General features: G+C 37.1%; 1 protein-coding gene across 2 annotated transcripts in view; it reads right to left on the bottom strand.

Annotated features, from left to right (window-relative positions):
* Positions 1–760: 760 nt before the first annotated feature.
* LOC149538513 (F-box/RNI-like superfamily protein) overlaps positions 761–25,403 on the bottom strand; it is a 237,747-nt gene continuing 213,104 nt past the window's right edge. For both annotated transcript variants that reach the window (XM_089799835.1, XM_089799836.1), the window contains exons 8-9: positions 11,620–11,773; positions 761–1,340 (exon numbers count right to left, since the gene is read on the bottom strand). In XM_089799835.1, the coding sequence (XP_089655961.1) occupies positions 1,044–1,340; positions 11,620–11,773 (451 nt within the window). In that variant the 3' untranslated portion in view covers positions 761–1,043. The remainder of the gene's footprint in view (positions 1,341–11,619; positions 11,774–25,403) is intronic.

The raw sequence follows: 25,403 nt of genomic DNA, 5'->3' as shown, positions 1-25,403 counted from the left end.
TTAATTATAATATTTAATATTTAATTAGGAAATCAAATCCATATCCTCTCATTTAAGTTAGTTAATTTAATTTAGGTAACCATCATAATGATATCTCTCGACGTCTTGGACATGGATTTCTTTCCAAGTATGCTATTCATACTAAGTGCAAAACCCACCCATATGTGACCCTATACCGCAACTAGTGATTTAATATAGAATATATGTATATCCTTATACGTATATAGGAAATGATTGTCGCTACAACAAAAGCCACACTTTGCTTCCATAAGAATGGAGTCAAAAGTAATGGACCATATCACTGAAATGAAGTTTTAGAATTGAGACATTTTTTAAATCCAGAATTCAACATTTGTTGTGCCTAAAAGTAGCAGTGCTAGAAAAAACTAACTTCAAAGCTGGAATATAGGGCTTTCGAATAAGTTTTTGCAAAAGTTCACAAATCATAATGGAACACTAGGCGTGAATTTCATTTATTCTATTTATACACTTAGGGCACAGGAACATAATAATCCTAATGCCTTCTCTTAGCATCAGGGAGCTTTGAAAAGAAAAAGAAAAAGTAGTATCGGAAGAAGCATTCCTAACAGCAAAATACACAAGAAGATATAGTTCTCTCTACTGCCCCAAACAAATCAGTGAAATGTATTTTCACAACGTTGTCACCCTGAGTGCTTGCATAGCACGTATCATTGGTGCAGCAAAGTTGACTTTGTGGAAAAATATGAGTTGGGAGTATAAAAGAGAAAAACAACAGCAATAAGAAACTTAAGGATATTATTAAGAAGCTTGTGTATTCACATGATTTAACAGGTGAGCCTCCTCCGATTGTTCTATCCTACCTTAAGGTGTAAGATGTGTTATTTTTGCACTATTTAATCCCTGAAAAGAGCAGGTATAATTGCAGTATTCATAAATTTTAAAATACAAAGAAAGAAATATAAACCGATGAAAAGTCCAATTTAGAGTTGCTATGATATAAAAAACCAGCCATAACAGATGTGGCTATAAGATATGCGAACTGTAGTGGTTGACATTACTCCTCATACTTCCAAACAAAGTTCTGTTAACACTGAAGCAGCACGCCTTCTTGTTCTTGGGGTAACTTTCCACTTCTCAACTAACACCTTCTTTATGTTTGGACAACTGGAAACTACGGTGGCAACACCAGCAGCGGTTATAAATTGGCAGTAAACCATATGACATGCTTCAAGTTTTGTGCAGTATTTTACCAAGTAACCCACACCAATATCAGTGATTTTTCGACAATGGGACAGAACAATGTCCTTCAGATGTGAACAGCCTTCACCCAATGCAGCCAATCCCATGTCACCAACATTCTACAGAAAAGATAATCATTAAATCATATGAGAAATTATTTCTATTGAGTAGAAAAAGAAGTAATAAAGATGGTCAATGAAACACTCATTTAAGATGAGGAAGAGATGGGAGGTAACAATGAACAAAGATATAGAAAAATTGCTAATATTACAGCTCACAAAAACATGGAATTGAGAATCTGCTTATATACTAAACAGAAAACCATTTTGTACAAACTACAAAGAGAATGAGCAGAGATGTAAATTTCCTAGGTATATCAGCAAAATAATGCATTCCTTCTTATAAAATAGCACATTTCATACAGTTTTTTACTTCCCAAAAACAATGGATGGACTATAGAACAGAAACCTAAATAATCAAACTGAAATTACTCAATTTTTATTTCATGTATTCCTTCTGTTTCCTTTTTTTAATTTGGATCAGATATTCCCAATATGAAGTGAATGCCTTCAGTACTCTTCCATCTGAAATAAAGCAACATATTCTATATATATATACACCATGATCCATAAATAATGCTTATGAGTTATGACAGATACGTTAGTAACAGATCAACTGTTTGTATATTATCAAAATTCAGTTTTCTAATGTTACTTTTCATTACTTGAGGCTTGATGTCCCACTAAAGCTTGATTTAGACTCTTCCCACGAAATCTCTTTTTTTGTAACATTTAGGATGTTAAAGGGTGTGTTCTCTATGCATGATACATTAACAGGAGGAAATGGTTAATGGCCTTGTGTACCTACTCAATTATGAATGGCCATGTCAGGATCTGGCATTGCGTTGTCTTCCTTTCTTGAATGTATGAATAAGTTACAGGGTCATTAAAATGATCCTTCAAGTCCAAATACATGTGGCAGAGTGAATGGAAGTTCCTCGGTCAGGGACTGCTGGAGTTTCATCAAGGAATTCACGCAAGTAATATTACAAAAAGGAGGGGAATTCCAATCATCCAGAGAAAATAGGAACAAAAAGCTTTTTACGAGTTAAATCTACAATTGATAAGTCCACCCATCTGAATTCACACAAACAATCTGAGCAAAGACATACTCGTGTGGGTGCTTCAAAGTTCAAAGTTTGCACCCATCATCATCCATTAGCTTCAGTCACATCATGACATGCTCAAATATGGTTTACAATGCATGGCCATTTCTTTCTGCAACTTGGATAAGAGTATTAGAGCCGAGAGGCTTACTTTAAGCAAAGGGGTTGAGGAGTCTGTATCAACTTTAACCCAAATATAGCAGACCCGTTAAGTGCTTTTGTCAAATTTAAAAGCTATAGCACCATTGCATTTTTCAGACTTTGGCATTAAAAATTTTAAACCTAGCAATAGATACATTGAATAATTAAATTTAATGATATGTATAATTTAGACTTATCATTACAATGCTGACTTGGCAATCAGCAGAAGATTTGTAATGCCTAGGCAATAAATCCCTTGCCTGAACCAAAAATTTTCTTTCCATTTCAGCACTACCTCTATATTCACAAAGCTCTACTTTTGTAGCTGATTTCCAAAATTCAGCTCAGTAATTGGCAAGAGCAAACATGTTGGTATATGCAATAGCATTTAATGCTACCTCACCTAGGCAGTTGGATATGCTATATTAGACAAGAAAGACTTCTAGAAACAAATTTTCTATGTTGCATGGGTACGCATACCCACATTGCTGGGATGCATACCTATTGCCCGCATACCCAAGTACCGGATACTCAGTGGATAGCATCAAAGATAAGGACCTTGATTAAGATTTCCGATTTTTGTTTCGTTTTTTTGTTTGTGTATCAGCTTGTTTATCAAGCTTAATTCAATACGAAATCAGTTTGAAACTTTGATTTAATACTGTTTAACAGTAAACTTTATAACTGTTCAAGTCAGAAGTTTATGATTTGCAGTATGCAATTGTTATAAGATTTATGATCTTTTTGTCCATGTTTAAAGCCTGCCTTCTTTGTTATGTGTCTAAACATTTAGCATATATTATTATTAAAAACATATTGCAAATCTGAAACTGAAAACAACACATTACATCTGCAAACCTTATGACTGCTCTTGTTTTGAAAACCAATTGTCATGACTCATTTTTAAATTTTCTATAAATATTAAATTATATTAAAAAAAATTGACGTACCCAAGTACCCCCATCCCAAATTTTGAGAAATAGTTGTTCCCATACCCATACCTATACCCTAAGTACCCAGGTACTCTCATCCCTGTGCAATCTTACGTATTTGCCTTCCAGAGATGTTAATGTGGGTGTGGGGTGTTTGGTGATGAAGTGATCATAAGAATTACTAACTCAAAAAGGAAAAGTTGCATATTGAAGATTTACCAATTCATTGAACCTGAACATCTTGATATACAAACTACTCATTTATGCACAAATGACTACATTGTTATCTTTACTTGAGAGCCCTTGTGAGATTCCTATGCTATTCCTCTTCATCATTATTAAACAGTAAATATTGTTTCTATAAATTTCCTAAACAATCCAGTTGTATTGGTGGGCAGTGTTGTAATGTCCCCATTTTAGCAGGCCCTTGTAGCTAGGATTACTCAGTTCAGCATTGCAACCCTTGTGAACTGACAATGTGATTTGAGTCTATGTTGATTGACTTCTATTTATAGTAAGTCAATTGTGGATAATTACTATTTTTAGCAGTGTAGTTGAGGCACCAGATGTTTGCTTTCTTCAGTGATCAATTGGGTAAATTAATGGAGCTCTATATTATAACTCGTTTACTAAGACTATTTTAATAAATGACTTCATGATTTAAGTGCTATAATTTGATGGTGTGTTGAAGAAGCCTTTTAAGTTGAAAGTGTCTTCATGCAGCTATGAGCTTGAGAGTTATTTATTTAAAATAATTACTTGGAAGCTTCTAATTAAAAGGTGTATTGATGAAGCATCTTTAATGAAAAGTTTATAGGAGAAGCCAAGTTGCACTATAAAAGTGGCTTCATGACGGAAATAGATTCATTCTTGTCTACTGTTTTTTAATTACTTATGAAGTTTTTCGAGGGTTTGAAGTTTGTGAATTCTTGAGGACTGATTCCTCTTGATTTGTGCATCAATTTTCTGTTGTTGTATAGCAAATTGATTTGGCATTCTGAAAGTGGATTATGCACTCAATTTGCTGTTGTTGTATAGTGAATTGAGTATGCACTCAATTTACTGTTGTTGTATAGTGAATTGAGTATTGGTTTCATTCTGATTTTGATATCTAATCTGAGGGTTTATTGAGTTTGGCGTTGGCAATCATTCCAACTGGTTGGCACTGCATTCCTACTGCCTCGGTGTTCATTCTAATCATTCTGAATATTCTGGTTATTGGCTGTGATCAATTCTTGGCATGCTGTGATTACAATATGAGAGCAGCGATCTCTTTCCTGTGAGTTTGTAATCAGTTTGAAGGGCTGTGCTTATAATTTGAGGACCCGCGATTAATTTCCTACAGTCCGCGTTCAACATAATTGGGAAATGTTGGGTGGTTATGCTGCATTTTTTACGTCAAAACACACTTTGCATATTGGAGTCACATATATCTGCATTCTGGTGCTACATGCTATTTATCACATTCTGGGAGGCACACTTGTCTGGTAATTGGCACTCCAAGGCTGGGCAGCATTGTTCATGCTTGGCACATCATTCTTGATGTTGGGAGTTGTACACAGGATTCCAACTGACTGCTGCAAATCAATTTTCAACCTCAGTGATACAGGTTCTTAATTTCATTGTAACTATCTTGAGTAACAATAAATTGCAGCATGGAATTTGCAAGTTAATTGAATTACAAATTTAGAAGTCAATTGTGATTTTGGGCATGGTTATTAGTTTGCATTTCATTTCACTGTTACTTATATTCTGCAAATACCAAACATCATATATCTTGGAAAAAAAAATTGCAAAAGCCAAAAACATCAAAAAGACATACATATTCTTCAGCATTGCTAGTGTGACCCAGCAGGGCTCTTACAGTGATATCAGAGTGGTTTCCTGCCAGCCTGCAGGAAATTGGGTTTTAGCATGGTTGAGGAATTTATTCTGAGCAGATATTACACCCACAGAGATTGCACTTCTCCACCTAGTGATGGAGAACCTGAGATTCAGTTTGGTAATATCAGTGACAATGGTGTTGGTGGATCAGAAGGGTCTGTTGGTACAAGTTACAAAGATGCTGGCATAGGATCTAACATTGACAGAGAGGACAGAGAAACTTTTAGAGATCTTGCAGTCAGTCAACATCATGTTGTCGGTGTGTTGTAGCAACTGTCTGACACATTGCATCGCATTGCGCTCCCTAGAGGTTGGAGTAGGGAGAGAGGTACCAAAGATGATTTTGTCAGTTCAGACAAGTCCTAGGTGGATGATAGGTCTAGAGTTGGAGACAAGATTAGGGATGAGGACCGGGTCAAGATTGATGACAGGGTTAGAGATGAGGATCGGGTCAAGATTGATGAGAGGATTGACAGGACAGGATATATTGGTGCATATGGTAGGTTGCAATGGCCTACTTCTCTGAGATCGGAGGCTCACACAATCATTACTGAAACTGAGGTCACACCTTTTGTGGATGATGTTGTGGCACACTTTGCAGCGTTGGATGCTCTTCCGCAAGCCACCAAGCAGAATCTTAACTTTTGACAGATGCCTTACACAGAAGTGAGAGCATACTAGAGGAAAGATTGCACCTAAGACAGAGGCCTAGACAGTCAGACGCACGTGAGGCAGCCAGCAAGATGACCTTGGCCGACTTTGATGGTAGTGGCAAGGTGACAACTTGAGCTTGGGTCTATAAGCTCGATACATATTTAGCATTGCATCCCAAAACTGAGGAGGACAACAATAGATTTCTTGTGTTGTACTTTGATGGAGTAGCCCATGACTGGTGGTCCCATGGGCTAGTGTCTTTGCACCATGATTAGATAGTTTCCTATCAGGAGTTTGTGGTCAGATTGATAGAGCAATTCAATAAGAAGGATCCCAAGACATACTTCAGGGAGTTAGCTCAATTGAGATAGACATGTGGCCTTAAGGTCTTTATCAGAGAGTTTCAGCGGCTATCCGTGATGGTCTATGATATTTCTGAGCGGAGGAGAGTTATGCTTTTTTTAGGGATTAGTTGAGCCACTTAGAGGATGGGTTAAGTCCTTGGATCCACCTAGTCATCTACACCATGAGGCAAGTTTTCTTTGAAACTTTCTACCTCTCTACCTGCAGATGAGGAACATCCACTGATTACTGATGAAAAAGGAAAATCAGATGGGAATGGAATGTCCCCATTTTAGCACACTCCTGTGGTTGGGCTTAGTTAGTTCATCATTGAGACCCTCATGAATTGACAGTGTGATTTGAGGGTCTTTGTTGATTGAGTTGCTATTTATATTAAGTCGATTGTGCGCAATTACTATTTTTAGTAGTGCAATTGAATCACCAGGTCTTTGGCTTCTTTACAAACAGATATGTGAAACACTTATAGATGAAGGAGAAGAAAAAACAAGTCAAGTGGGTAGACAGGGTGAAAATCATGAAAATAGGTGAGCCATCAATTATATTTTTTAACTCCATTTATCTATTTCATTCCCAAAATCCACAACATTTCCATGTATTGAACAAACTTTATAGTAACAATAGCACACAAACATTTATTTCCAGTTTTTACTAATGTTTGAAGTTATTTTAATAAATAAATATTAAGATGGTGTGATCATGATTACTAATTGTTGAGATATATAATTACAATTATTGTAGACTCTAGTTATTTTATTTGTTTCAATTTTTTTAATATTTAATTTGAGATGTATAAATTTTAAATAGAATTATTAAATTTAAGTTTAATTATAATCAATTTTTTTTTTTTTTTTTTGTTTTGGAAAAAGAGGGGTAAAAATTTATTCACTCAAAGCAAAGTTACAGGGCAAAGGCCAAAGCCCAAATAGGTATTACATATTCCCGTCCTCTAGTAACATCTGATCAATGATCTCACAATACTCAGAAGGTAACTCATCCCTACCATTAATAACTCATCCTTCCCCATTCTCTGAAGCCCACTTTGCAAGACAATCCGCTACTTTGTTCCATTCGCGAGGGATATGACGAAAGGAGACCAATTCCAAGGAACTACATATACCAAGAATTTGTCTAGCCAGGGAGGCAAGTTGCCAGCTTACATCTTCCAACCTTTGGTTATTCAGCATATCCACCACAATCTGAGAGTCAGACTCACAGATGATCTTCTGCCACCCTAACGAACATCCATGCTCAATAGCAACTTTAATAGCTAGGGCCTCCATCAAATTATTAGATTGTTGACCCTTATAAACAGAGAGGAGAAAAATCGCACCACCATCATTATTCCTACCAATAGCCCCAATACCAGCATGACCTGGGTTCCCACGAGAGGACCCATCAGTATTGATCTTCAAGAAACCAGTTGGGGGAGGAGACCACCTCCCATCCCGATGCACCCGCTGCTTACCATGACTTGGTCTTTTACTAGGAGTACATCCTTGCTAGTTATCACTCAGGTTCAAATTCTTAACAATAACCTGATCCCCAGGATCAATATTGCCAGACACATCGCACTTTGCATAGATTGTCTCCTGGAGCCTATTAAGAATCAACTTCCATAATTGGGAACTTCCTAATTTGGAACCACAAAAGATTCTGCGATTCCTTTCTAGCCAGAGATTCCAAAGAATGAAGATCGGACCCACCAACCAGGCAGTTTGTAAGAAGGAGGTCTTTGCAGGAGGTTTGTCCAAGCTTTCCCAAAACTCAATAATGGAAGAAGCATGAATTCACCCATGACACCAAGCCTCCCACCATCTATGCCATATCTCCCTCGAAAAAGGGCAAAAAAAAAACAAGTAGGAGACACACTCTTCATTGTGCATACACAAAATGCAAACTGAAGGTCCTTGAAAACCTCGTTTGCGAAGATTCTCCCAAGTGAGGCATTTCTTCTGAGCCAACAACCATAAGAAGAAGTTACACTTGGGCCACGAAAAACTGTTCCAAACCTTCTTCCACCAGTTCACTTCAACCAGACCGTGTAAGTTCCTGTAAAGAATAGCATAGCCTTGAGCCACTGTATATTTACCTTTTGGACTAGGACTCCATGCCAAGCTGTCCCTCCCATTGAGAGAGCTACACAACCCATCCTCTAGAACTCTAGCAAGAAGGGACCAATCCTCATCAGAGCCACCCATCGGCCACTCATGGGGGTCCTTCCAGCAAGATAATCAATTTTTATTTTTTATTCATTACATTAACTTCCATTTTTTTCAATCATACATTTATTTGTATTTGTATCTTGAATTAAATTTAATACTAACTTGTTATAAACCTCCAGCTAAAAAATTATAAACACATAATGATATAGTTGCAAACAGCTAAAAAATTATAAACACATAATGATATAGTTGCAAACAAAAAGACAATGAGAGACAAGGATTTAATTTCTTGGAGTCATTATAGCTTTACTATAAAAAAATATAATCGTGATGGAGTGATCCTGATTAATAATTGGTGAGACTTACAATCACAATGATTATGCACTCGTGTTCTTCTAGTTATCAGTTATTTTCTAATGCCTAAATTGAGATTTTTAAAGTTTAATTAAAATCATTTTTATTATCATTTTTTATATTTTTATTCATTACATTAACTTCTATTTTTTTCTTAAAATTTTGATTTGCTCATGCATTAATCTGCATGGATATCTTGAATTAAGTTCAATAATAACTTATTATAAATCTTAAATTGAAAAATGATACATGGAATTTAATGAGTATAATCCTCATTCCTTTCATTTTCTTTTTGCTTGCAACTAATAATAATATACTAGTTGTAATTTAGATCGCAAATTTAATTTAGTCTAAAATTTAAAATTTAATTTCATATCTCTCAATGTCTATTACATGACATTTTTTAAAAATATTAATATGCTAGTTAAAACTTCATTTGAGTTATGATGTTTAATGTTATATAATTTATAAAGTCATTATTTCCCTTAAGTGGAAATCATTTCACATTTGAAATCTTCTTTTGGGGAAAATTAATAATTTGTATTTTTAATAGCCCAAATTTCCCTCCAACTCTATAAAAGGAGAATTTCAAGCATATATACAAATTTAAAAATAAAGTTGGAGGGAAATAGAACAGATTTGGATGCTGCTTTTTGGTGCTTCAAAAGGTCATGAACTCTATAAAATGAATCCTTTAATGATATTATAGGGTAGTAATCAACAGCAGCAAGGTTGGACAAACATTTGCAGGTTGCTCTAGAAAATTGCATAGGGAAGTGTGTATGCAATTAGCTTGCCAAAGGAGAAAAATAGAAGAAGAGAAAGGGAAATTTGTAGGTGTTTGTTCTGTTTGAGGCATCCTTGTAGAATGAAGAAAAATATCAGGACTTCAAATGAGGAGTGAAGGCATGAAGACTTGACATGCCTGTGAGTGTGAACATTGTACACTTCCTAATTTATTTTTTGTTGTAATCGTCCATGTACATAATTGTTCTTGAAAGATTCTGTAATCATGATATGTTTCAATCTTTCTTTCAAATATGTTTATTTGGTGGGATGATATGTAAAGGCTGCAAGATTGGTTAGCATCATAAGACCCCACAATCTTGATTGCACCCCACGAACAAGTTTAAAAGGTATAAATAATTGAGCAAATAAACCGCAAGTAATTTTTAATTTCTACTGTAGTTTAAAATCCTATTATTGAAGACACATTAACCTTCAAATCGCTTAGTTGCTTATTTTCATGTCATTGGTAAGGAGGTGGCATTACATCTTCTTCAGGATCAAAACCTGCTTGTTCAAGTAATAATTCTTTGAAAAGGTGTATATATATTTCAAACTAGTTCCCATTTCCAACCACATCTTCAACAACCATTAATACAGAGGCCCATTGCTATCCTTTGGCCTCCATTTCATCATCCTTGCTTTTTGTCTTTTCCCAATATATTTTTAATTTCTCACATTCAAAGTCTGTTATGATGCATCTGTAGGCTTGGCATTTTGGACCATAACCAAGAGCCTTAAAAGGATTCATTCATTGCAATGACACGGCTAACTACTAACTGCAGGTAATTCATGGATAGGTCTAACTAAGGGTATTGGCATCACTTTGGCTGCCGTGCCTTGTCACCTTTGTCCGCTTTTGTTTCCATATAACGCCATTCTTCCTTAAGGTGTTAGCTCTCCTTTTTGTATTACGTTTTAAATACATGTTTCTTGTCTGCTTGTCTGCATCCGATAAGCTTTATATAGCTCTGATGCCACTTGCTCAAGCTGTAAAGCCCAAAACATGCATAGCAATATATCTGTTTTGTGCTCATAGATACAAAATATATCAATCAATAAATTAAGTCAACAAATCAAACATAAATTAACTTCCATGGAATTAACTTTTACCAAATCAATCATGCTGAGTTTGTGAGTTATGTAATACAACCACTTATCCTCAATTCCAACAAAATTTCCTAAATGTATTTTGAACGCAAATGACAACTTGTAGTTCTTCAGGAATAACTGTGTATGCAAGTCTCTTGATTTCCTTGGGAATTTTGTTCTTAATGCATTTGAATAAACATTAAAAATCTCCAAAGCATAGGCTTCAACAGTACTTTTAAGATGAGAGAGAAAATAGTAGTCTACAATTTGGCATAGAACAAAGTTCATAATTTGGTACCCCATCTTTGTTTGTTATACACATGTGAATAACAGATTATTACAATAACCACACATTACAATAATAAATATTGCAAGAACATTAGAGCCTATACACAAACTAAAAGATTTAAAATTGTGGTTTGGGTGTACTTAGCACTAACCATTTTGTTGAGCACTTGATTGAATTTTAAGAGATAATAGGCATTACACTGGATTAGCTCAAAGATGATTTAATATGACACTTTACCATTGAGCATTTGGAGTCCATCGATGGGAAACTATGGATGCCATGCATTACAGCTGTAGACACACCTTTCTACATGTAGAAAAGGCAAACTTTTTACTAGTTATGCAATCACACTAACAACTATGTTTCCCTCTCTCCGTTCTCTCGCTATGATTGAATAATTATTCTCCAATGTTAAAGAAACATGTGGAATAGTATTACTCATTGAAGATTCTAACTAAATCTTGATAAGGAGTTTACGAGTATCCTCAGTAACCTGTGAACATATTATCTATTACTTCAGTTAGAAACTGAAGAGAGGTCAACAAAAGGCAGATCATTCATTTTATGGTAACTAACCTGGCACACACTGATGTCGAGATGAGTTAGAAGAGGGCAACCCTTTGATATAGCAGTAACTCCAATATCACCCACCCGATGGCAACCACTAACATTCAATCGCCATAGAGAAGGACAACCTTGCCCAATAGAGATGAGTGCATCATCTCCAATTCTAGCAAAAGCGCACCATACAACCAAATTATTTTGAAATAGTTATTATTCTTGATGAATACATGAAATAGTAAAGCAAGAAAAAACATGTCATTTCTTTACATAAAATAATTTTCAAGAATTTAAACATACATTCTCTAGTAATACTTCATAAGGAAGATCCATGGATGAAAAAATCATCTCATTTAGAGGTATGCATCAGTGTCAGTTACTTTTACATTTTTCTAGGCCACAAGAAAACTGTTAGACTATCTTCAAAAGCATAGATCTTTTATCTTCATAGCATGTGATGCCGGCCAAATCATTGCTCCAATTTATCTTTTTCTGATTTCTTATGCTATGACTACACACAGTACATTCTTAAAGGAAAACCCGGTATTTATATAACATTATGCATATAGTCCGAAGAACTGGGAATCTAGGGGAAATAGTGTATACAAGAAGAAAAGGAATAATCCCACAGTCCACATGCCAAGCCTGGGGATTCCATAGCTAGCTCAAGAAGAGACTTCAGCTTTGTTCTCAGTGAAGAAAATCAACCCATTATCTTGTGCATAATCATGCATCCGAGCTTGACCATGATTTGTACAACTCAATGGCTTCCATCTCCTATTAATTATAGTTGCTTTCCATTCCTTTAAGTATCTTGAAACTGATTATATTTTCTTCTTAGATTTCAGAAACATCACCTCTCCATGCAAACAACTAACACATTGATTAGCTTCTTTCAAACATAAGCAAATTAAATACAACCAATGTTTCCATTGCTCCAGAAAAGAACAGTATTTAGCATCACCGGTGAAGTTAGTATAATATGTGTGTGTGTATGTCTATCTATCTATCTATCTATATATAGTACTTGCATCTTTATAAAAGAATGGTGTTCAGTAATTCTGAGGAAACATACAGCCATTATAATTTGCTTCTTTGGAAAAGAAAAGTTTCATGGATTATTGGGTAAGCTACTACTGTCCAAATAAATTAAGGGAAACTACTAGCCTGGCAAAATAATATTTTTAAATATTTATCATCCCATCTCACAGGGAGTACAAGTGCATACAACTGTACAGGGGTAATACATGTTACTTTAAGTAAGAATACATACAAATAGCCATACACATAAATGGTCAAAAAAATCTATACAAAACATAGTGTTTCATTTCGTACAAATCTCAATCCACTTTAAGTTGTGATTTGCTTTTATAACTGTTGATGTGAGTTTTATACCCTTACAACATACAAGATAGAATACTCAATGTTTCAGGATGAAACATCATATATTGAATCTTCTCTTGAAAAAAGACACCACTAATGCTAGAGATTGTAGTGAAAGATCATAAAGGTGACTCAAAGTTTCCTTCTTAATGGTGGATAATCACTCAGTGATAATAATGTGATACGCTGGTATCACGAGGAGACTTACATTGTTGGCTAAGGTTTATCAACTTGACTTCAAATCATATGGCTTCACAACGTGCAATGAAAATATATTCTTACTTCCAACTTACAAAATGAAATTAAACTTAAACTTACGAATCTAAGCTACTTCTTACGGATGCAAGAAAGAGTGAACATCCTTGGACTCTACTAGATGCAGTATTGTCATTGACTCCACTCACCTAGTGCAATCTTCTAAGGTGTGTTCAAATGATGTTCAAATCAATACCATTTCATTAATCCTATCGACAGATGCAAATAAAAGAGCAAGTAAGAATTAGAGTTTAATTCATAAAAGTGCCATTGACTACGCAAGGCAAGACTCACAATAAATAAGCAGCTAGAGGCTTGGTCTATGATCTAGTCAAGCAAGCATGCACTCACAATTACTCTTATCCCACTGAATTAATCAAAGAAAATTCTAACCAAATACGTGAAATCAAATCTAATCTAAGTGAGGAATGTAGATCACCATGCAATACTCCAAAAAAATCACAACTGTTCACCATGTAAGAAACAACAATTAATAGTAGATCACATTAGGTAGTATATTAGCAGAAATTCTCCAACAATCTCTCTTTTACAAATGATAGGACTAGGATTTATATAGGAGCCCCAATTACAATGAACGACCAAGATAAAAAAATCAATCACCTAGATTAATCTATTACAAACCCTAATTAGCACAACTACAAATAGCCAATGAGAGTGAAGCACCACAAATGAGCCAATGAGTAAATTTTGTGGTTTGAGGATCAATAAGAAAAAGGGAAGACACCTAGTCATCATAAAACTCATCATCCAAGAGATGCATCCCCTTTTCCTTTTGCCTTATAGGAAATTCAATGAACTTAACCATAATTGCACTAAGCTCCTCCATGGAAATACTAGGAAAGTTCTCATGATGTAATTCAATGACCTATAATTTCTCCATGCAAGTTTCCAATATATTGTCCCAATCTAAAGTATGCCTCTACAAATCACTTAAGAAAATCATAAGGGCGAGAAACCCATTCAACTGACCCTTCTCAATAGACTCCATGTCTCTGAAGTAGATTGAATCCAACTTTTCTTTCAATTTCTCCTAAACCAACTTAGTGAAGCATCAATCTGAAGATCAAGTAATTCCTTAATTACAACAAGTATTTTTTGATGTGTCTCTAGTAAAGGACCCTCAACAATAAGGCAATTAGTTTGTGCATGCTCAAGTGTAGACTTCCTTTGATAACCAGTGAAAGATATCTATGACCAAAGTCATAAGCACCTCATCTATCAACTACTCCCTCTCAAATTAGAACTAATGCAGGGATACTCTCTAATGCCTTAAGATGAGACAAGAAATCATCTTGTCTTCAATTGGTTAGAACTCTTTTCCTTATTCTGCATTTTCACTTCCCTTGTCAATGAAGAACAGTGTAATGTCCCCTTTTTAGCATTCATAGCATGATGTTGTCGTTAGCCTATTTCCCCACGGTCCCGTAGGCTAACCAGGACATTAAAGGGACTTAGAGGCCATTTGGCCTAGATAGTTTCAGTTGCAGGTCTTTCTGATTGGTTCTGAGGCAACTTTGGGCATACTTACTATTTATAGTAAGTCATCTTGGACATGGTCAGACATCCAGTGGCAGCGGTATGTCGATGGTAATTGTTTAAAATCGACAAGAAGACTTGTTTATCATTAATAAGATTTGTTATGCATTGATAAAGCTATTTTATAAAGTTAAATTTAAATATTTAACTTTATTAATGCATAGACTATAGTTTGTGGGAAATATTTAAATTAAAAGAGTCCCCTTTATTTTATAACACATTGGAGACATAAGTTACATAAAGGGAGTTATGTTTTATCCCACATTGAGAAAATGAAGGATGGAGCTCTTGTGAGAACACTATAAAAGAAATGGAAGAGCTTCTTTTATGCATGCTTGGGAAAATCAAAGAAATTGGAAAATTTTCTGGAGATCATGTCTCAATAGTTTGAAGGATGAAATCCCTTCAAGCTGAAAATTTTGACGCCATTGAAAGATATGGTCTTGAGATTCAACAGGGTAGCAGTCTGAAAAAAGAAGATACAAAAAAGCAGCCCGAAAAAGCGGAACCGAAAAAGCAGTCCGAAAAAGCATGCCGAAAAAGCAGTCTGAAAAAGCAGTTCGAAAAAGCAAATTGGAAAGGCAAAACAGAAGGGGCAGCATTGAAGAAAATTATTACAGCCATCTACAACTAGGTTTCTTTATTAGTATTGTTTTTTTTAGGGTGTTATAAGTTTCAGCTGTAAGTGTGCATTATACCAGCATTATCATTTTGTAATCCATGTAAATGCCAAAAGTCTTGGCCATATTTCATGAGCATTGTATTAGAAATTTCATTGCAAATTAAGAAGATAATAGTTGCTGGTGTCATTTGAGCAATTCAATATCATTATTTATCAGCTAGTTAGTTTGCACACCAACTGTTTGTTAAAATGCCAGTTGGCTGTAGGTGTTCATTTTTCATGCTTAGATCATATATATGCACTGAATATTGTCAAAAATTAGTAGCACACTCATGTTAGGCCATTGTGTAGTCCATTTAGAGTCTGATTTTCATTGATGCAAATTGAAAAAGAGTCATTTAAAGCCAGCTGAAAAACTATATTAGTCATACGTCCCTTGCATGTGAATTGTTTGATGAAATTCCTTGAGCTTTCATCAGCATTTTTTGAGGGCAGATTTAAGGAGGGTTATTACAGAGGTATTAGAGCTTGCTTGCAAAGTGTTTGACGAAATGTCAAACAACTGAAGTATAAAGATTTTTGGTGTTTGAAGAAGTTATAACCTATTGGGGTTATTACAAACTGGTAGTGGGAATAGATGTTGTTAGGCTATGCTTTTTACTCCCAAATTCATTACAAATAGTTCTTTCACTTTTTGCTTGAGATGCCTCTACCACATTATCCAATTGCTTTAATATTTGTCCTTCATCCTAATTGTGTAATCTTGAAGTATTGATGGTTCTCTCATTTTCTTTTGAAGAAGACTCCTCAATCTACATCCTTCCATATGTGGGGTAACACCTTGTTTCCTTAACCTATATATCTATTTGTCAACCCATGTTCTTGATCTATCTACCACATCTTGTTACAAGCTAGGGTTGTCATTGCAACAAAAGATCGACCTATCAATGCCCGATACAACTACTAGAATTATAGAACACAAGGGGCAGTTAAGCCATGTCACGAGTCTCAAAAGGGAATGTTGGCAATTAGTCCAATCCCCCCTCAGCGTCACCCAAAGAGATTTGAACCTGTGACCAAACTCATACCACTTGTTACAAGCTAGGTTTGTTGTTGCGCCAAAAGATCGACTTGTCAATGCTTGATACGACCACTAGACTTATAGAACAAAGGAGGTGGTTATGTCGTGTCACGAATGCCGAAGGGAAACGTTGACCATTAGTACAACACCTCCCTCATCAAGATGCCCAAATCTATAAACTCATGAGTCTTTGACCAATTGGTGGATGTGACTTGTCTTTCTCACAATCATAGTGGGGTTCAATGTAATTTCCATCATCTCTTATCTACTCAAGAATAGAGAAAATTTCATACTTCCTCATGAAGTCCAATACATTGTGGATCAAATCTTTCTCCTTGTAGCATATTCATCTACTACATTTTCCTAATAGTCCTCAACGTCTGTCTTATGTTTCTATCTCCTTCCCTTATAAGTGTGGATTATCTAGAATGGATCAAACCACTTCCTTGCCTTGTATGCCTTGAGTTGATAGAATTGTAACTTTGCATTAACAGTCTCGACAACCTATAGTGAAGGACATATTTCAAGCATCTTCCCCAACGTGATAGAGGAACACATTCCCTATATATGCTTATCCTTCTAAATATAATAAAAATCCGACAACTACCTAACCACCTCTACCAAGACCATATTATATGTGGGATACTTAGGAAGTTAATAAGGTTCTAAAGAAAATCCTTGGATGTTATGAAGAAAATCCTTGGATCTAATGTAAGTAAAAGTAGGAAATTGGATATACCTATCCATACTTTTCAATCAATGTCGTGGCCCCTCTAGATACCCACCTTGGAGTGTGTATGTGATGTTCATGGCAAAAATATCGTTGACTTTCCTACAGGTAGCTCCTTTATGCAGTTGTAATATAGGATATCACTCATATACCTTGAAGTTGAACTGTTACTTATCATTTCCTATCATGCTTTTGCATATAAAACCTATACTTAATATTGGTTACATTATTTCAAATTTGTATGAGTGGTTGGTTATGCCTTTTGGTTTAACTATTGCATCTAGTACTTTCACGAGGTTGAAGAATGAGGTAAAAAAGAAAATTTTGGGTGGATTTTAGATTGTGTACTTGGATTGGATTCTGATTTTTAGTTAGAGTATGGAGAAACATTTGTTGCATCTAAGACAAGTATTACAGAGATTGAAAGAAAAAAAATTGTTGATCAATATCAAGAAATACTATGATTTCAAGGAAGAAATAGTGAATCTTGGATATGTGATTTCAACTAAAGGTTTGAAGATGGACCTTTGGAAGGTTAAAGCAATTATGGAATGGCCTACACTGGAGAGAGTTAGAGAAGTTAGATCATTTCATGGATTGGCTAATTTTTATCAGAAGTTTATTAGGAAATTCAGTTCGATTTGTAACCCTATGATAGAGACTGTGAGAGGTGATCAAAAGAATTTCAGATGGACACATGGAGCAGACTGAACTTTGGAGTTATTGAAGCAAAAAGTTTCCAAACAACCAATATTGGCTTTAGCAGATTTCAACAAGGTATTTCAAGTGGATTGTAATGCAAGTGGGAAGTTGTGTTAAGTCAAGAAGGTAGACTTGTTGCTTTTTATAGTGAAAAGTTGAATGATGCCAAGAGGAAATATTTGGTCTATGATCAAGAGTTCTATCTCATAGTTCAAGATTTGAAGAAGTGGCGACAATACTTGTTGCCCAAGGAGTTTGTGTTATACCGATCATAAAGCATTCAAGTATTTGAGTGGTCAAAGGAAAATTAAATTAGAGACACATGAGATGCGTTGAGTTGTTGAGTTTTGTATTGAAGCATAGGAGTCGATAGTCAAAGAGTCATTGATGCCTTGAGTAGAAGAAGGAATTTGCTGGCACAAATGAGAATAGAAGTACTGGGGTTTGATCAATTGAAGACCTTGTATGAAATAGATCCTGAATGCAGAAGCATGGAAGACTTGTAACTTGTTATAGTTGACCAAAGCAAGTGGTTCATTCAAGATGACATTTTTCTTATAGGAATTCAATTATGCATATTTAGAGGATCAATGAGGAATAATCTAATTATGGAGAAAAATAGTAGATGACTTGTAGGACACTTTGGAATTGACAAGATAGTAAGTTTGGTAAGTGAGAGGTATTATTGACCACAAATTTACAAGGATGTCAGGAAATTTGTTCAAAGTTGAAGAATTTGTCAAGTTGCTAAAGGTAGTAGTTAGAATGTAGATTTGTAGGATGCCCTTGGCAGTTCTCCCTTAACAACCACTCTTTCTCTTTATTTAAATTGTATCCCAAATGACTATTAATAATCACAATAGTTATTCACAAAAATACATTTTTAAATATTTGTTATATTATTGATTGAAGATAAACATCACATTTAGAGTACGGTTACAATTGAAGCACCTTGAAGCTCCAATAGCCTCCTATTCCCTCATTCTTTTATTAGATGTTGTTAAGACTCCATAGATCATAAAACAATTTATGTGGAGTTTCTTCCTCTTTTGTTTTAGGTATTGCTTCTATTCTATGGAGTTGAATCTCCTTGTCACACTTATGTCCTGGTTCTGAAGGCCTCTATATTTGAAACATATACTTTTCTTCAATATGTCCTTTTATTGTAGCGATTCCTTGCTTTGACATTGATGTCTCCTGCTCCATAGTCCTCTGCCAAAATAACACTCTTTTTCTCTGTATTCCATTCTCGAGTTTGTGTGCTTATGTTCTATCTTGGTTCAAAATTCTTAGATCTTTCTTTTGAAGGATTTGATTCAAGCTTCATTTCTTTTCTGATGGCTTCTTCCAAATTTTGAGGTTCAAATGGTTATACAAATTTTTTGGTGGAATTTTTAAATTCTTCTATAAACATATAAGTGAGCCTCTGCAGGAAAGATTTGGGACCATAACAGATAAATATGGAATTTGCAGGCAAATTCTCCCATGATTCCAGTTTTCTTGGAGTTGGGTTAGTCCTTAAAAGTACCATATGAGGTCTCTTTCTGTAATATCCCACTGGATATTTTTCCCCAATTTCACACAATGTAAATTTTGGAATACAATAGATAATACTATGGAATGAAAATACCAGCAAAATACTCATATAAAATACTTCAGAATTTGTTATAGCATTACAAACTGCCAATACAAATATTATATAGAAATCCAATCTTATAAACAGCGACGACAGTTAGATTGGGAAACACCTCGAAATGAACTTGTAACTCCCAATATGAACTTTGTTGTGAATCCACCACACCTAATGAATTGGGGATGCGTCCAATCTACCCAAGAGGCCTGAAGGGTTTTGTCTTCAGGTTCTGAAAATTGAAAGCAACAAGCTTCCACTCTCTTAAAGATAAATCTAAAAACGATATCCAAAACCAAGCATGACCAAAATGAACTCCTCATTCTTCTTTTGATGATCCATCTTGTGACTGTTCACTCCCCTTTCTGTCTTTCCGCCTTATTTCCCTCACATTTTCCCCATTTTTCTAATACAAAGACTTTAAGCAAAGTTCATTTAGCTCCAAAAGTCACTCTTTTATTATTTTCTAAGCTGGACTTGTAATTTCTGATGTCCCAAAAAGGGGGAACATTACAATCCTCCCTCCTTGAGATTGTTTTTCCTCAAGCAATCAATACTAGGATCCCATATAAATTGGCAAGTAGAAGTATAGCCCAATACTCTGAAGCGAGGTGTCCAACTGCAACACTTTTATCCATAAAATTCCTAGAGCCCAAGTCAACTTGAGAACTAATGTTGCACCAGCCTGTTGTGTTACTCTGAACACAAATGTGTCAAGTGTTAGATGGTGAAGCAACTTATCCTAGTCCACATATTGCAAAATGTGAAGAACCTCCTTATAGCAATATCGTGAGAATGCTCGAAATAACAGAATACAAAGTGATAGCAGAACTCAGAATGAATCTACTGATCGCAGGCCACTTCGAGGGGGTAACCTCCTTTGAGCAAGCTCAATACAATAAATTCGTCCGTGTCCATCAAGGGCCTCAACCTATTCTTATATACTGAGTACGATCTAGAAAAGTAATACTACCTATGCATGTGGGATAATAAAATATACTCACGGGACGACTTACAAAGCATATGCGTCCAACAACACTACTCTAACAAAATAAACAGAAGGAACACACAGGTTCCTAACATCCCCTCTCCCTTAGAAAAAAGCTTTGTCCTCAAAGCTTAAGGTGTGGAAATTGTTGTTGAATCTGAAGAAGGGGTTCCCAGGTAGCATCCTCTGGTTGCATGCCATGCCACTGAATCAAGACCTCAGAGATGGAGCGAGAGCGAAGCTGGCGAGTGCGCTGGTCAATGATTGCCACCGGCTCCAGGATAATGGATCCTTCCGTATCCATTTCAGGGAGAGTAGTTTGTGCTCTGACAGTGGTACCCAGAACTTTCTTTAGACAAGAAACATGAAAGACTGGATGAATGCGGGAAGAAGGAGGAAGTTCCAGTTTATAAGCAACTGAACCAATCTTCTGCAGAACCTTATAAGGCCCATAAAATTTTGGGGCCAGCTTATGACGCCCTTTCAGCTTTAGGGAGGATTGTTTGTATGGCTGTAGACGAAGAAAAACCATATCCCCAACTTGAAATGAGCGCTCAGAACGGTGTTGATCTGCTTGCTGTTTCATCCGATTATGGGCCATGTGAAGATTATCCTGTAAGGTACGAAGAATCTGATCCCTGCTGCGGAGAACTATGTCAACTGCCTGGACTAGTGAGCTATTGGGAGTGTAGGGAAGGAGCACTGGAGGTGCCTGACCATAGACTGCTTCATATGGAGTCATTTTAGAGGCAGTGTGGTAAGAGGTATTGTACCACCATTCAGCTAAAGGGAGCCACTTGGCCCACTGATGTTGCTGTTCGGAAGTGAAGCAACGAAGATAAGTTTCCAAGCATTTATTGACAATTTCAGTTTGACCATCAGTTTGTGGGTGATAGCCCGAACTCATCTTCAGTTTGGTGCCAGTTTTCTGAAACAGTTCAGTCCAAAAATGACTGGTAAAAGTTGCATCACGATCAGAGACAATGGAAGAAGGGAGTCCATGAAGACGAAATATCTGGTCCATGAAGATTTGTGCAACAGAGGAGGCAGTATAGGGGTGGCTGAGGGCACAAAAATGACTATATTTCGAGAGACGATCAACCACAACCAAGATCACTGTCTTGCCACCGGATTTAGGAAGCCCTTCAATGAAATCCATAGAAATATCAGTCCAAATCCGTGTAGGGATGGGCAATGGTTCGAGCAAGCCAGGAAGGAGGGTCGTTTCACCCTTGTGGCGTTGGCAAGTATCACATTCAGCCACCATCTGTTGAATCGTCTGTTTCATCCCTTTCCAAAAGAAGTTTCTCCTTGCTCGCTCATAAGTTTTGAGGAAGCCTGAGTGCCCTGCTGAAGGAGAAGCATGGAGTTCATAAAAAATAGCCTGATGTAGAGCTGGGTTCTGAGGAAGCACTAGCCGACCCTTGTATCGAAGAGAAGCACCATCCCAAGAGTAATGTGGTATAGCAGAAGGATTATTGGCTAGCTGGTGAATGATTTGAGATAAAGAAGAGTCACTGTCATAGCCCTGCTGAACAGACGCTAACCAATTGGGAATGGGCATAGAAATAGCGGAAAGGGAAGCTTGATTATCAAATGTGCGAGAAAGAGCATCTGCCACAATATTCTCCTTACCCTTCTTGTAGGTGATCTCATAATCATACCCCATGAGTTTGCTGACCCATTTCTGTTGTGTAGGAGAGGATACCCGTTGTTCCAGGAAGTATTTCAGACTTTGGTGATCGGTTCTGATGCAAAAATGACTCCCTAAGAGGTATGGCCGCCACTTCTGTACAGCATGCAAAATAGCCATCATTTCTTTTTCATAAGTAGAGAGGGCTAGATTCTTACCAGAGAGGGCTTTGCTAGTGAACGCAATAGGATGGTCATCTTGCAGGAGAACAGCACCCAATCCATTGCCGCAAGCATCACTCTCAATAGTGAAGGGTTTGGAAAAATCTGGCATCGCGAGAACAGGTGTACTGCACATAGCCTGTTTCAGTTGTTCAAATGCAGTCTCAGCAACAGGGGTCCAGGAGAAGGCATCCTTTTTTAACAGAGCTGTCAATGGTGCTGCAATTTTCCCGTAATCTTTGACAAACTTGCGGTAGTAGCCAGTCAACCCCAAAAAACCCCGAAGGCTCTTGAGAGTTTTAGGATGCGGCCAAGTTTTCATGGCATCTATTTTTGTAGGATCCACCCGCACTCCATGGTGTGCAACAATATGCCCGAGATACTCCACTTCCTCCTGGCCAAACACACATTTAGATAGTTTTGCACAGAGTTGATGATCAGAGAGAAGTTGCAAGACAAGCTCCAGATGATGGAGATGCTCAGCCCAAGTTTTGCTATATATGAGGATATCATCAAAGAAGACCAGAATGAATTTCCGGAGGTATGGTCGAAATATGTTATTCATCACTGCCTGAAATGTTGAAGGAGCATTCGTGAGGCCAAAGGGCATGACTAAAAATTCATAGTGACCATCATGTGTGCGGAAGGCAGTTTTAGGTATATCCTCCTCATGAACCCGAATTTGATGATACCCAGAACGAAGATCTAACTTGGAGAAAAAATGAGCCCCATGAAGTTCATCAAGAAGTTCATCAACAACGGGAATGGGAAACTTGTCCTTTATAGTGAGATGATTAAGTGCTCGGAAATCAATGCAGAGTCGCCATGACCCATCTTTTTTGCGAACAAGCAGAACTGGAGAAGAAAAGGAACTGGTACTAGGGCGAATAATACCTTGCTTCAGTAAGTCACGGACAAGTATCTCGATTTCGGTCTTCTGATGAAATGGGTAGCGGTTGGGCGGAACACTGCCAGGAAGGAGCTGAATACGGTGGTCCTCTGGACGAGAAGGAGGTAATCCCACAGGTTCAGCAAATACACCAGAATACTTGTCCAAAATGTGTTGGAGATCGGCAGGAGTGCTAGAGACTGCTGATGGCTGCATCTGAATGGAATGGAGCTGAGCGATGACACCATGTGAATTCTTCTTAAGAAGTTTTTCCATACGGTGTGAACTGATGATGCTGAGAGACCCTGGTTGTAAGCCTTTCAAAGTGTGTTGGTGCCCCTCGGCTGAAAACTGCATCCAAAGTTCAGCAAAATCCCAGAGAATGGGGCCAAGAGTGCGTAACCATTGGGCACCCAAAACCACATCGCAACCACCTAAGGGTAAGGCAAACATGTCAGAGCGCATGTTATAATCTCCAATAGAGAGACGCACATTGCGACATTTCCCTTTACAAGGTAAAGTGCCCCCATTGGCAATCATGACTTCAAAGCTAGAGCAGGGATGGATAAAGCAATCAGCCTGTTTGGCTATTCGTGGATCAATGAAGTTATGAGTGCTACCAGAATCAATGAGTATAGTAAGAGGGATCTTCTTGAAGAAACCCTGGACCCGCATGGTTTGTGGAGTAGTGACTCCTGCCAAAGCATGGACAGATATCTCTGGTGGAGCTTCTGGTGAAGGGGGTTCAGGCTGGTGAGGCTCAACCTCATCATCCACTGTTTCCTGAGCATCTACATATTCTTCTAGTTCCGGTGGAGAATCCACATCCAAGAGATAGAGCTTTTGCTGAACACATCTATGGCCCCGAGACCATTTCTCATCACAATTATAACAAAGCCCTTTGTCTCGCCTGACTCGCATCTCTGTTTCAGACAAGTGCTTGATCGGAGTAGTTCTGGGAGCTGGTATGACTGGAGGGTTGTGAGAACCTGTATTTCTGAATGGAACAAAATTAGATCTGGAGCGTTGTAGAGCACTAATCTTGTCTTCCGCTAACTTAGCCAACCCAAGGGCTTCCATCATTGTAGTAGGTCGAAACATTTTGACTTCTGAGCGAAGTGCATCCTTCAGACCACTGACAAAACAACTACGGAAGAATTCATCAGACAAGCCCTCTGTGTGATTAGCTAATTTTTCAAACTCTGTCTGGTATTCTCTTACAGTGCCTGTTTGACGCAGTTTAGTGAGTGCTCCTGTGAAATCATCAAAGGAACTAGGGCCAAAGCGCTCCAAAATGAGGGTGCACAATTCTCTCCACGTTGGGCCTACATTAGCCTTGATGTACCAACGGAACCATTGAAGAGCTTCATGTTCCAAATGAAAAGATGCAAGGGGGACTTTGTGGTTATCCAAAGTATTATGCAAGCTGAAATACTGCTCTGCCCTATAGATCCATCCAGTCGGATCAGAACCATCGAAGCGTGGAAAATCAAGCTTTGGTCCACGGAAATTGCCAGAAGAGGACCCAGTATCTCCTGAATGGTTTCGGCTCATGGCTGACTGCTGAAAGTTAAGACCCAGAATTTTGTCATCCAGATCTTGAAGTTTGGTTTTGAGGGATGCAATTTCCTCTTCCATGATTTTTTCTCCTGTACGCGTAACAACCATAAAGCAAGGTTTTTTTTTTTTTTTTTTTTTTTTTTTTTTATATTTTTTGGAATGGGTAGAAGATGAGAAACAAAAACTTTTTTAGTTACGGCAAACTTGGATTTGGGTAAAACTCATATAGGAAATGGGTGTTCGACGGGTGGTGGGAGACTATCTAGGGACAAGGGAAAAAGAAAAATGAGGGTTTCAAGGGTAGGGAGGCGAAATGAGGCGAACAGTCCAAGAGGGATAAGGGAGCAAAATGAGGAATTGAATCTTGTGGCTCAGTTTGGTGGCGATTGGATGAGAGGTGAAAAAGATAGGGCAAACCCTAAAATTAGATAAATGAGGGATTTAGGGCTTTGATATGTAAAATTTGGGGTTGGGTCGCCAAGGAAGGAAGTATGCGAAATGATATTGCAGACGTTCTGCAGAAGTATGAGCAGAAACAGAAAGCAAAC

This window comes from Cupressus sempervirens, chromosome 9 (assembly GCF_028749045.1).
Source record: "Cupressus sempervirens isolate cs-2001-9-10 chromosome 9, ASM2874904v1, whole genome shotgun sequence".
Classification (NCBI taxonomy): Eukaryota; Viridiplantae; Streptophyta; class Pinopsida; order Cupressales; family Cupressaceae; genus Cupressus; species Cupressus sempervirens.
The sequence above is the reverse complement of the archived record's forward strand: the minus strand, read 5'-3'. Positions and strand labels throughout refer to the sequence as shown.